This window comes from Protomyctophum parallelum (genome assembly GCF_964188405.1).
Source record: "Protomyctophum parallelum genome assembly, chromosome: 10".
NCBI lineage: Eukaryota > Metazoa > Chordata > Actinopteri > Myctophiformes > Myctophidae > Protomyctophum > Protomyctophum parallelum.
This window is the reverse complement of record NC_139704.1, coordinates 3,902,274-3,915,281: the sequence shown is the minus strand read 5'-3', so window position 1 is coordinate 3,915,281 and position 13,008 is coordinate 3,902,274. Positions and strand designations below refer to the sequence as shown.

General features: G+C 43.4%; 1 protein-coding gene across 1 annotated transcript; it reads right to left on the bottom strand.

Moving 5' to 3' along the window:
* Nucleotides 1–2,119: 2,119 nt before the first annotated feature.
* Nucleotides 2,120–8,360, bottom strand: LOC310865256 (uncharacterized protein; the record flags this gene model as incomplete). The annotated part of the gene is made up of 7 exons (XM_083774281.1): nucleotides 8,244–8,360; nucleotides 4,463–4,574; nucleotides 4,238–4,432; nucleotides 3,550–3,642; nucleotides 2,754–2,806; nucleotides 2,373–2,658; nucleotides 2,120–2,169 (listed from the first exon to the last, which is right to left on the bottom strand). Exons 1-7 carry the CDS (start codon nucleotides 8,280–8,282, stop codon nucleotides 2,120–2,122), a joined length of 828 nt encoding a protein of 275 aa, XP_083630407.1. The 5' UTR covers nucleotides 8,283–8,360.
* Nucleotides 8,361–13,008: the final 4,648 nt, after the last annotated feature.

The window sequence follows — 13,008 nt, the reverse complement described above, 5'->3', positions numbered from 1 at the left end:
TTGACCTTTGAGATATAATAATTATACTATAGCCTATGATTATTAGTAATCTAACAATTCCACAATAACCAGCAGAGAGCAGACCCTTTGTTTACTTACAGAATTCTATAAGTTGGGTTGTTTGAGATGCAGAGCTATAATACTAACCTACAGTAAAATAAATTGCTTTGAATTTAAATGTAATGCATTTTTACATGTTTTGGGAAATTAATAGAGCTTTAATATAAATCCTTTCTATTGTGATGAATCGCCATCAAATCGCATCGTATCGGTAGAGGGGTGAATCGCATCGTATCGCATTGATTTGAACTAAATGGTTATCGCATCGCATCGGGAAGAGGGAGAATCGTATCGCATCGTATCGCCAGGGGATTCCATGTATCTCTAATTTATCGTATCGCTGGCAGTGCATCGAGATGCGTATCGAATCGTGAGATGAGACGAGATTCACATGCCTAGTTGCCGCGCAGCGCTGCCTGGAAAATAGAACTGGTTCTATCGGCGCGTCAGGCGAGGCGCCAGCGCGCGTCGGACGCCACCGGTGTGCAATATGGGTTTTTTTGGGCCCAATGACAGCGCCACAACAGGCCATTATATGAACTTTCAGGAAGTCCCGATTTCCTTAGTGGCTTCACAGAATATCTGTCTGACTGCCCCCCTGGTTGGGACGCTCGTGTTGCAGTCTCTCACAGGCACAGATCGACTTTTTACGGGGACAGGTTTTAGTTGGGTCGGTCGATCCCTGTGGGAGACGGCAGCACGTATTGTTCTAGTGCCTGGAGAATGGACAGGCATAGCAGCGAGTAGCTCTGGTTCATAGCCCACCTCCTGTCCCTTATTATCGTAAAGTCGGGTAGTGTACACTGTTTATCCCATGTGTCTGACTCTGTGTTGACTGTGTACGTCGCCTCGGCTAAAAACACAAGGGAAGCCTGTCTTATGTTTCGCCGTACGACCTGTTGCATCAGCATGCTAAAGAAAATAGCTGATCTGCAAGCTCACAATGTCGCCTCGGCAACACGTTGTGAGCTAGTAGTCTATTTTCAGCACGCGTAAAAATGGAGGACGAGACGTTCAGAAACCTTTGCCTTCACAGTACACAAGCTGGCTGTCACAAGTTGAAAAGAGATGTGGCCCATATGACAAGACATCATCAAAATGGAAAACGATTAGGCCTACAGATTCAGTGGCATTTCACATTGCATGGGTGGAGGAAGAGTGGGCACCTAAACGTTAAATTGGCTATTTTTTTTAAAGAGTTAATTTGGACGTATTGTAAACGTTTTCACTTGTTTAATCCCAAAGGGGATTTATCTTTCTTTGTTTAAAAGGATCCCTGGTCAGACAAATATGCCTTAAAACACTATACTTGCCCTCTATATCTAAAAAATAAAAACACCTTAAATATGTTTTATTTCTTTCATAAATAGAGAATCTTAGGAACTGCTCCTGTCCAAGTTGAGGATGTCATATGACATACTGTATGTCCATGTGTGGTCCAGCCCCAGGGAATGTATGGAATGCACATGCTAATAAAAAAGTATTTAAATATTGCTTTGATGCTCATATTATTCTTAGGCAGTATTAAGTTGTTTTATTAGCATATGCATTCCATAGGGCTGGACTAGCTCTGGTCCATAGCCTTACTGCTTCTGTCTGCGCAGGGCAGATAGAAGCAGTAAGGCTATGGACCAGAGCTAGGGCTGGACCACACATGGACATATCATCAACCTGCGATGGGTGCAGAAAGATTCTCTCTTTATGAAAGAAATAAAATGTTGATGGTGTTTTAAAATAAAAAATGTATTCATAGAGGGCAAGTATAATGTTTTAAGGCACATGTCTTATTAGCCAGGGATCCTTAAGGTTTGGAATTTATTCCAATAGGAAAATTCACATCGAAATCGAAATCGAGGTTTCAGAGAAAATAATCTAGGTTATTTTTTTAGGCAAAGTCGTGCAGCCCTAACAGATGGTATTAGTAGTAGTAAATGGAGGCTATAAACACAGTGTACAGATGGTATTAGTAGTAGTAAATGGAGGCTATAAACACAGTGTACAGGACTATTCTCAGAGGCTCTCTCTATGATTGCTGGCAATTAATCCTTCTACTAAACAGTTAGGAATCCTGTTTGGCAGCGCTCTCTCGTCTTGCCTTCTCTTCTAAAGCTGAGATGTGAGACAGTGATTGGTCAGAGTGGAGACACATCATCATATTGGGTCTGTGTGTGTGTGTGTGTGTGTGTGTGTGTTACATTAGACATTAAGATAAACTTTTCATGCTTTCAATGAATTATGCAGTCAAACGAAGTAGACGTTACATCCACCTGGCACAACAAATACAATTAACCACCTTTTCTTTACTTTCTTACCTGGCAGCGCAGCAGAAGGGTTCCATTCCTTGAGTTGTGGATACGTGTCGAGAATCTCTGGATCTTTGAGAAGTGTAAGGAACTGAGATGATGTTCCCTCTCCTCCACTAATCACTGTATCAATAAGCTCAATACAAACATCTTCTGGCTGCGCTATATTCTTCAGTCTTAAATAAACTCTGGCATCAATAATTCCCTCACACTGAGCATGCTGTAGAATGTGGAGATCTGATCTGAGCCACTTGATCAGTTCCACCTTGTTGGCCACCAATATGTCCACAGAGCCCTATAGAAATGAGTAGCAGGTATTATTATTTTCAATATGCAAATTAATTGTATTAATGAACCTTATTTTGAGCTGCTATTTGCCAGTAAACCAACCTGTAGAGGATCTACGTGAGAGGAAGCCATGGTCTTCTCTGGATGAGGCACAGCTGTTGAACAAAGAAGAAATGTAACCTTTTCTCATTGGAGGGAGTGTAAACTCCACCTCATTGGACAGAACTCACTGGTCCTCATTCACAACGGCGTGTACGCTCATAACGTGACGCTACATGAGCGGAGCGTGAGAGGACAGGCATTTACGTGGATTCTCACATTGCGTGGGAATTCATGGCCATCTCCGTGAACTTGACGGTGACGTTGGTTGGTCGGAAACTCTGCACATAGCTACGCCAGCTCTCATGGTAGTGTAAAGGCCATACGCTTGCGTAGAAGGCTTTAGTCTATAGCGATCATTGCTATAGAGTGTGTTCATTAACAGTGTTAAATAGCTCTATATTGTGACAGTAATCATTGCTATAGAGTGTGTTCAGTAACATTGTTAAATAGCTCTATATTGTGACAGTAACCATTGCTATAGAGTGTGTGTTCAGTAACAGTGTTAAATAGCTCTATATTGTGACAGTAATCATTGCTATAGTGTGTGTTCAGTAACAGGGTTAAATAGCTCTATATTGTGACAGTAATCATTGATATAGAGTGTGTGTTCAGTAACAGTCTTAAATAGCTCTATATTGTGACAGTAATCATTGCTTTAGAGAACAACATGACACATTGCAATGTGTTGAGCTTGTAAATCTGCTATTTGTGTATAATGTTCTCCTCAGAATAGGGAAGCTGAGGTTCAAATGGTTAATCAGTTTATTGAAGACTTCTATTCATAGTTTCAGCTCACCTTCAGCTTTAGAGACTCCTCCACTTGTTGACGTTGAACTTGACATTGTTGGGTCAGCGCCTGTAGCTTCAGGCTGGTCTGATGTCACAGCTACTGTTGAGTTAGAAAAGACAACAGCATTGTATAAGAAACCTGCTGTTACCAGGCAGTAATTAACTATTATCTGGCTATTAAACTGATGTTAAGTTATTACATTAATCTTTAGCAAGGTAATGAACTGTTATTGCAGCAGGGAAGAATGTACTAGTAGGTCAAGCGAGTACTCAAGTTCAAATGTTTCCAGAAAGCAAACATTATATTTGATTATTTCCTTGCTGTCTAACCACAATCTCCCCTTTGAAGTGTCTAAACACATGCCTTAGATGAGCGCACAATCTCCCCTTTGAAGTGTCTAAACACATGCACTAGATGAGCACACAATCTCCCCTTTGAAGTGTCTAAACACATGCACAAGATGAGCGCACAATCTCCCCTTTGAAGTGTCTAAACACATGCACAAGATGAGCACACAATCTCCCCTTTGAAGTGTCTAAACACATGCACTAGATGAGCACACAATCTCCCCTTTGAAGTGTCTAAACACATGCACTAGATGAGCGCACAATCTCCCCTTTGAACCATCTCTCATGTAAGACACTACAAATAATTCCTCCTTTGGCCAGGGATAGACCGTATGAGGTTCACCTACCTTTGGCCATGTGTGGGAACCTGTGCAGTAGATCATTCCTGTGGATCTTCTTCAGAACATTCACCATGATCTGAGGAGCATGACCGGGGTAGCTCAACACCATCAGATGAGCGATGCCCTTCTTGTTGTTCTTCTCAAGGAAGCACTGTGGGATTGGAACGTCTGGGGTTGGAAGCGGTGGGAGAGGAACGAGGCCTTCAAAGATATCAGGGAGAGGAACGAGGCCTTCAAAGATATCAGGGTGTTGCAAGTGAACCTTGAAGTCCTCGAACTCCCTGGCTTTCAGCTCCTTCAGAGTCTTCAAGATGTGTTCCTCAAGTAAATCCATGGATGGTTCCTGGGGCAAACGGAGAGAGGATGTTAACATCTCAGCTTTGTTCTCTAAAGCCGTGTTCACGATGAAAGACACAATAATCATATTTCTAGTCACTTGAATGGAGTTCATTCAATCACTGCACATGCTATGGGAACAGTACGGAATTCACACAGGGTGACGTGTCTAGTGCGGTAGTATAGTAGCATAGATAGTGCATAGTTTGTAGATGGTGCATGTAGCATGCTGCTTTCTGCTTGCTACTCTCTGCCGCCGCCAGCTAGCCACCCCCCCCCCCCCCCCCCCCAGTGTGAGCAGAGTGTGTAAGTCTCCTCCTGCTGGTACTTAGCCTCTCCACCACCAAGACTCCTGTAGTGCCCCCCCGAGGGCCCCGCATGGTAACTTAACTGGGTCTCTGAGACGCGGCGTATAGGCCCACCATTGCGTGGACATGCCCTGACGCCCGTCAACCCTGGTCAAAGACCAAGGACCGGGCAGCCTCTGACCACGGTGAACAGTACCAGGACCTTACAACGCGTTGAAGTCTGGCGACGATGGGGTTCTGGTGACGGGAGCAGGTGCGAATGACCTGGAAGCTCCTAGCTAAGAACCCTGCACGTCAGCAACACAGGATATGGGTCGCTAACAGAACCCTGCACGTCAGCAACACAGGATATGGGTCGCTAACAGAACCCTGCACGTCAGCAACACAGGATATGGGTCGCTAACAGAACCCTGCACGTCAGCAACACAGGTTATGGGTCGCTAACAGCGTGGATTGAGAAAAGCTGTTTTCGGGCAGACCCCTGTGTGCTTGAGCAGCCCTATTTAAGGGCCACACTGCTCACCCCAAGTGGGGAAGGGCCTAGAAAAGGTGGCCTAAAAATTGTCCACTCAACATTGCCTGGAAAGGATACTGCATCTATCGGGCCGTTCCGTTACCGCGGTCGAATTAAAAAACAAAACAGGAAATCATTAAAACTGGCAACATGGAATGTAAGGACTCTCCTGGACTCGTATGGCAGCTCTGACAGACCTCATAGGAGAACAGCTCTGACAGACCTCATAGGAGAACAGCTCTGACAGACCTCATAGGAGAACAGCTCTGACAGACCTCATAGGAGAACAGCTCTGACAGACCTCATAGGAGAACAGCTCTGACAGACCTCATAGGAGAACAGCTCTGACAGACCTCATAGGAGAACAGCTCAGTGCATTATGCACCAGCCCTGCCATCCCAGAGTGAGGTCAAGGATTCCTTCTACCAGTCACTGGACGAGCCTCTTCGTCGGATCCCCAACAACGACAAGATCTTCTTGCTCTGGGATCTTAATGCCAGAGTGGGACAGAACAGCAGGATAGTGATTGGTCCAGAGTGGGACAGAACAGCAGGATAGTGATTGGTCCAGAGTGGGACAGAACAGCAGGATAGTGATTGGTCCAGAGTGGGACAGAACAGCAGGATAGTGATTGGCAGTGATTGGCAGGCATGGAGTTGGCCAGGTTAATGCAAATGGGATGAGATTACTAATAGGGGATTCACACTGAGACGGACTGAATCCGTTTCATTGGAACCGTTTCCGAATACGGTTGCCTGGTCCCCAATGGCCATGATTCACATTGCCCGAGATTCAACAGCGCACCCGGGTACACTTGCATAACACACTTTAATCCTCCTGATGACGCTGTGCTTGATGGCTGGCGCGCACGGACACTGACCATCAACTGTGCGACAAATAAATCCAGACACACTGAATTGCATTGCCTCTTTGGCTTTTTGCCGTCATACTACTTCACTGTCAGCCTGCCTGCTATTCACTGTGTCAGTCAGTTCTGTGCTCCAGTGTATTAGTTTGCTATGGATTCTACTTTAGCATTATTATTATTTTTGTTTTACTTTGGAAACTGTGCGAAGCAAAGCCCAAGAGCCACGTGTAGTCCGCAGAATAAGATCAGCGCGGTGCTGCGCGTATAAGCAGATTCAACAGGAGAAGGGCGGCGTTGAGAAATGCGCTGGTGTTACGCATCGTGCAGCGGCTGTGTTTTTTTTGTTGACGCTTGGCTCGTCGACAAGAGATTATGTCACGTTCTTTAGGTACGCATGCATTCACATTGGAACGATCCGTATCTGAATACAGAGACCCAGAGACCCTCCCCCCATGCGGTCCCAGGGACGGTTGGGCGATCCGCTCCCGGGAACGGTACGCGAATAACACTACCACAACATCTGCCAAGTGGTCCCGAGTGCGCACCCGGGACCATAGTGTGAATCCCCTATTAGTCTCTGCTCTGAACATAACCTGACGATAACCAACACCATCTTCCAGCAGAAGACTAAGTATAAGACTTCATGGATGCACCCTCGTTCCAAACACTGGCACCTGATAGATTATATCATAGTGAGGCGTAGTCAGTGTTGTACCCAAACACGTTCAAAAAACGCTCACGAACTCGTTCATATTGTGGGTGAACGTGAACTGAACATACTGTATTTCTGTTTGATGAACGTCATTGTGAACACGTTCATTTCTGGCGTGTGTGAAGTTAACTGTGAACGTCACTTTTTCACGTTCAACTTTCGTTCCAGAGTGAGTGTTTCAATAGAGGCTTCCAGGCGAAATCCCCGGCATTAAAAAAACCCTAAACATGCCTTAATATTTAGCGGAAAACCCACCAATAAGTCCCTATCCGACACAAATTAACTAATCTTTCTCAGCCGTCACTGGAGCGCGCATCTAGCTACTGCATGATGATCATGCACGCTGACAGACAGCACGCTGACAGACAGCACGCTGACAGACAGCACGCAGACAGACAGCACGCAGACAGACAGCACGCTGACAGACAGCAGACACGGTTCCAAATCCTAACACAAACACTGAGGAAACCTGTTGTTGTTTGATTAAACATAATGTGCCACGAAAAATTGCTTAGTTGGTTATTATCGCGTCGAGGAAGTACGTGTCCATAATATCGCCACGAACGGCCAACAAAAGACATCTCTCTTCCACAGTGAATGAAGCGCAGTGATGCCCGATTTATTCTTCGTCGTACAATCATGTGTTCCGTGCTGAAAATAGCTGATATACAAGCTCACAACGCGTCGCGTCCGCCGTCCGGACACGTTGTGAGCTTGTAGATCAGCTATTTTCAGCATGCGGAGATGCAGACTCTGAGAACATTCAGAAACTTTTGCCTTCACAATAAAAGCATGCACGTTGTCACTTTATTAATCCCAAAGGCCTTCATTTGGAATAAAGTCTGCGGTTTTATATGGCTATGGGCTGTGGCAATAATAATAATAAAACTAAATAAAACTATAATAGTTATTTTTTGGAACGATGAACTTTAGTTCAATTTTTTTAATGATGAACTATGAACGGAACTAGTTCATTTAAAAAACAAATGAACTGTGAACTGAAATAGTTCCTAAAAAGAAAAACGTTGGAGGATGACCGTAACACAGATAGATTTCATAATCTTCATACATTTATTTGACATTGTAATGTATCAGCAAAATATTTAGGTAAAATATAACAACTTCAGATACAATAATGCAATATTTGATTAACAACTGATCTCTCTCTCTTCACCACCAATACTAATGGCTGCAGTCTTCGTCGTTCTTACAGTGAGTTTCTACAATGTATTTAAACCCTAACTTCAGTTAGTTTGGAGAGTAAATAAACAGACCTTGTGACGACTCCATCCCCGTGATCCGCACCTCCCCATCTTGATGTCGTCCTTGCTGCTTCTTCTGCTTCTTCTTCTGCTGCTGCTTCACGCTGACAGACGACAACAACAACAACAACACTTAAAGCGCAAATAAGATGCATTTTAAAACTGCTTTTAATATTTAATATCATATTGTCCATGTCCCTCAAAGTTATTTCTAATGGTTTGAGCCTCAATCTTTCTGGACTTTGAAAGCAGTTTTAGCTGCAGTACCACAATGTCCTGAGGTGGTGGGGGTGCTGATATGCAGATTATTTAATATTTGAGTCATTATAATACTGACGCTAGATCAAAACAGGCTTGTTTCCATTCCATGGCAGCTTGGGAAATCAACAATGGCCGACATTGTGAACAGAAAATGCAAATTTGGAACTGAAGACTGAAGAAGAGGAGGAATTATACAAAGTAGGGTGACATTAATGACATCACGATGAGACCAAAATCAGTTGAGCTGTTCCTGAGAGCAATTTCCATTAAAGCACCTGATATGATATGAAAGCCTGATTGTTCAAAATTGGTTATTTGTGGGGAGAGAAAACACACATGGGAGCGCCAAAAACACAAAATAAATTGAAAAGGTAGAATGTTATGTTATAGGTCCTTTAACTGTGTTCATGCACAGCAGTGGTTTTCAACCCTTTTCACATGAAGGCCCGTCAGTAAATGACAATTGAAAACCAAATGGTGGTCCGTGTCTCAAATTCCGACTAAATTTTAGTCTAAATTTGAGACACGGACCACCATTTGATGAGATTTAGACCCAAAACAAAAATATGCTCTGTTTTTGTTGGATACGATTTCTTACAATCTGTACAATTCTTAACAGTGTTAAATAGCTCTATATTGTGACAGTAATCATTGCTATATAGTTTGTGTTCAGTAACAGTGTTAAATAGCTCTATATATTGTGAAAAACACTGGTCTAGACATAGCATAGAGGAGACTGAGGAAAGTAAACCTTTCTCCTCAGATCCTGGGGAATTTCTACCGCTGCGCCATCGAGAGCATCCTCACGTACTGCACCACGGTCTGGTACGGAAACTGTACAGCCTCTGACCGGGTGGTGAAAACTGCCCAACGCATCACCGGAACATCTCTCCCTGTCATTAAGACTATCTATGACAGTCGGTGCCTGAGGAAGGCCCATAACATCATAAAGGACCCCTCTCACCCCAACCACAGTCTGTTTGCCCTCCTCCCCTCTGGGAGATGTTTTAGGAGCCTTGCCTCCAAGTCCAGCAGACTTAGGAACAGCTTCTTCCCCTCCACTGTCATCTACCTAAACTCCTCATCCACTCCTCTCCCTCCTCCCCCCAACCCCTCCACTGTCCTCTACCTAAACTCCTCATCCACTCCTCTCCCTCCTCCCCCCAACCCATCCACTGTCATCTACCTAAACTCCTCATCCACTCCTTTCCCTCCTCCCCCCAACCCATCCACTGTCATCTCTCTGACAGACTCGCTGTAAACCCTGGACCAGGGCTTACAGCGAGTCTCTCTCTGACAGACTCACTGTAAACCCTGGTCCAGGGCTTACAGCGAGTCTCTCTCTGACAGACTCACTGTAAACACTGGACCAGGGCTTATAGCGAGTCTCTCTCTGGCAGACTCACTGTAAACCCTGGACCTGGGCTAGTATATAAAACAGCACTTGAAAAGAACCGGTACTATGGTAAAAGCATTGGAGATGTTATTAAGTTTCTCTGTGTTAACGAGTTGGGGCTCCGTGGAACAAAAGAAACCTTATACCACACTCACCACAGCGATGCTGATGATGATCATGATGACATTGCTTCTGGTCTTTTTTTATTATTATTTTAGTACACCTTAGCAAAGGATAAGAAGCTAGCTGCTATTGCTAAGAGCATGAATAACAATGCTACAGTACATACACATCTAAGGGTATTCAAAATGAAATAATTGCAACATTAGCCAGCATGGTTCTTGCAGAGATCCAGACAAAATATTCAAAAGCTGACTCTGCAGGATTATTTGTACTATATATATATATATATATATATATATATATATATATATATTGTACTTTTACTCACACTATTTATTTGAAAACTTTAGTTACTAGTTACTTTGTAGATTTGGATTATTATTACAAAACATACATTACCCACTTCAGCCCTATATACATTTTGGGCATTTGAAAATAGCCAATCTACAACCTCACCATGTGTCACGGTGCGACGGATTGTGAGCTTGTAGATTAGCTATTTTCAAAAGATTATTATACATCTGGAAAGGGGACATTCTGCACAATTAGTAGGCCTACTGTAAGTACATTTTGAAGCCAATACTTTTGTATTTTTTCTTAAGTACATTTTGAATTCCACACTTTTAGTTCTAACAGAATATTTATATGTTGCAGTATTGCTACTTTTACTTAAAGCTGCTATAAGCAATACTACGGGGTTAAAGTGAGGTTTGGGGCTACCCCAGCATGATCTTCCTGGAATTGGAACAGACTACGCAACTCTGAAAAGGGAACTTATGTTGTGCAAACGAAACAGACCTGCATGCCACTGTGTCGAAACACATGAAAACATACGAGAAAGCATTTCCTGTGTTGCACCAGTTGTCCCAAGCCCGGGTCAATGCAGAGGGTAGTGTCAGGAAGGGCAATTGGGTTAGCATACCGTTGGTCAAAGAAGGAGAAGAAGATGATAGCATAGTTTTCTATGCATTTCGGGGGGTTCTGTCTGCCCACCTTAGTGGGGCTGGCTAAATCCGGCCCTGGTGTATGTGTGTGTGTGTGTGTGTGTGTGTGTGTGTGTGTGTGTGTGTGTGTGTGTGTGTGTGTGTGTGTGAAACTGAGTATGCACATGCCCCCCCCCTACACACACATTTTACACCGAGTGGACACGCCCCCACCCAACAAGCACACACACACACACACACACACACACACACTTTACACCGAGTGGACACGCCTCCCCCCAACAAGCACACACACACTCACACACACACACATACACACACACACACACACACACACACACACACACACACACACACACACACACACACACACACACACACACACACACACACACACACACACACACACACACACACACACACACACACACACATTCTCTCACTCTAAAGGCTGTGAACCTGCCTCAGTGAATCAAACTGTAATGCAGAACAAAAAGGGAAATAAAACATATCCGACTCAAACTTGCATGAGCTCAGTTTGGCTTTTCTGGCCTTTATCAGTTGATCTAAACCAGGGCTACTCAACTTAAGATGGCTCAGGGGCCACTCAGCAAAATACCACAAGTCCAAGGGCCGCAAGCCCAAATAATGTTGGTCCTAGAAATGTAGGAAACACACAGAAAACGGACTACATTTCCATCTAGGAAAGGCCAAACCTCATTGAACAAAATTATTGTCATGACATGGAATGATTATTAATAAAATTAAGTTACAAAATGAGGCTTTTATTCTCAAAATGTGATGAGAACATGAACAGACTACTGTTGCAAATAAATCAAATACCAGAGATAACCAAGAGGCCAATACTACTGAAATTAATAAGTCATATCACAGTCTCATGCACTGGTAGCCTACAAATAATAACATACCTATAAATTACAGTTTGGGAAACAAACATGTTTCCTACTTAATGGGTTCAGGCTCTCTGGATATAATGACTCCAAATCAAGAATCAGGCTTCATTCACCAAATGTGAACTAGTAACAGTGCAACAATGTAATAAGTGCAATAAGTCATTGGCTGATTGGCTTCAGTCAGTGGCTCACACACAACAGAGAATCATGAATATCTTCCAGTGACATTCAGTCACACTTTTCTTTACTAATTACTGCCTACAAATTAAAACGAATAGTTTCATAAATCTTTGTGAACAAAGTAGAAATGCAAATTTGGAACTGAAGACTGAAGAAGAGGAGGAATTATACAAAGTAGGGTGACATTAATGACATCACGATGAGACCAAAATCAGTTGAGCTGTTCCTGAGAGCAATTTCCATTAAAGCACCTGATATGATATGAAAGCCTGATTGTTCAAAATTGGTTATTTGTGGGGAGAGAAAACACATATGGGAGCCCCAAAAACACAAAATAAATTGAAAAAGTAGAATGTTATGTTATAGGTCCTTTAACTGTGTTCATGCACAGCAGTGGTTTTCAACCCTTTTCACATGAAGGCCCGTCAGTAAATGACAATTGAAAACCAAATGGTGGTCCGTGTCTCAAATTCCGACTACATTTTAGTCGAAATTTGAGACACGGACCACCATTTGATGAGATTTAGACCCAAAACAAAAATATGCTCTGTTTTTGTTGGATACGATTTCTTACAATCTGTACAATTCTTAACAGTGTTAAATAGCTCTATATTGTGACAGTAATCATTGCTATATAGTTTGTGTTCAGTAACAGTGTTAAATAGCTCTATATATTGTGAAAAACACTGGTCTAGACATAGCATAGAGGAGACTGAGGAAAGTAAACCTTTCTCCTCAGATCCTGGGGAATTTCTACCGCTGCGCCATCGAGAGCATCCTCACGTACTGCACCACGGTCTGGTACGGAAACTGTACAGCCTCTGACCGGGTGGTGAAAACTGCCCAACGCATCACCGGAACATCTCTCCCTGTCATTAAGACTATCTATGACAGTCGGTGCCTGAGGAAGGCCCATAACATCATAAAGGACCCCTCTCACCCCAACCACAGTCTGTTTG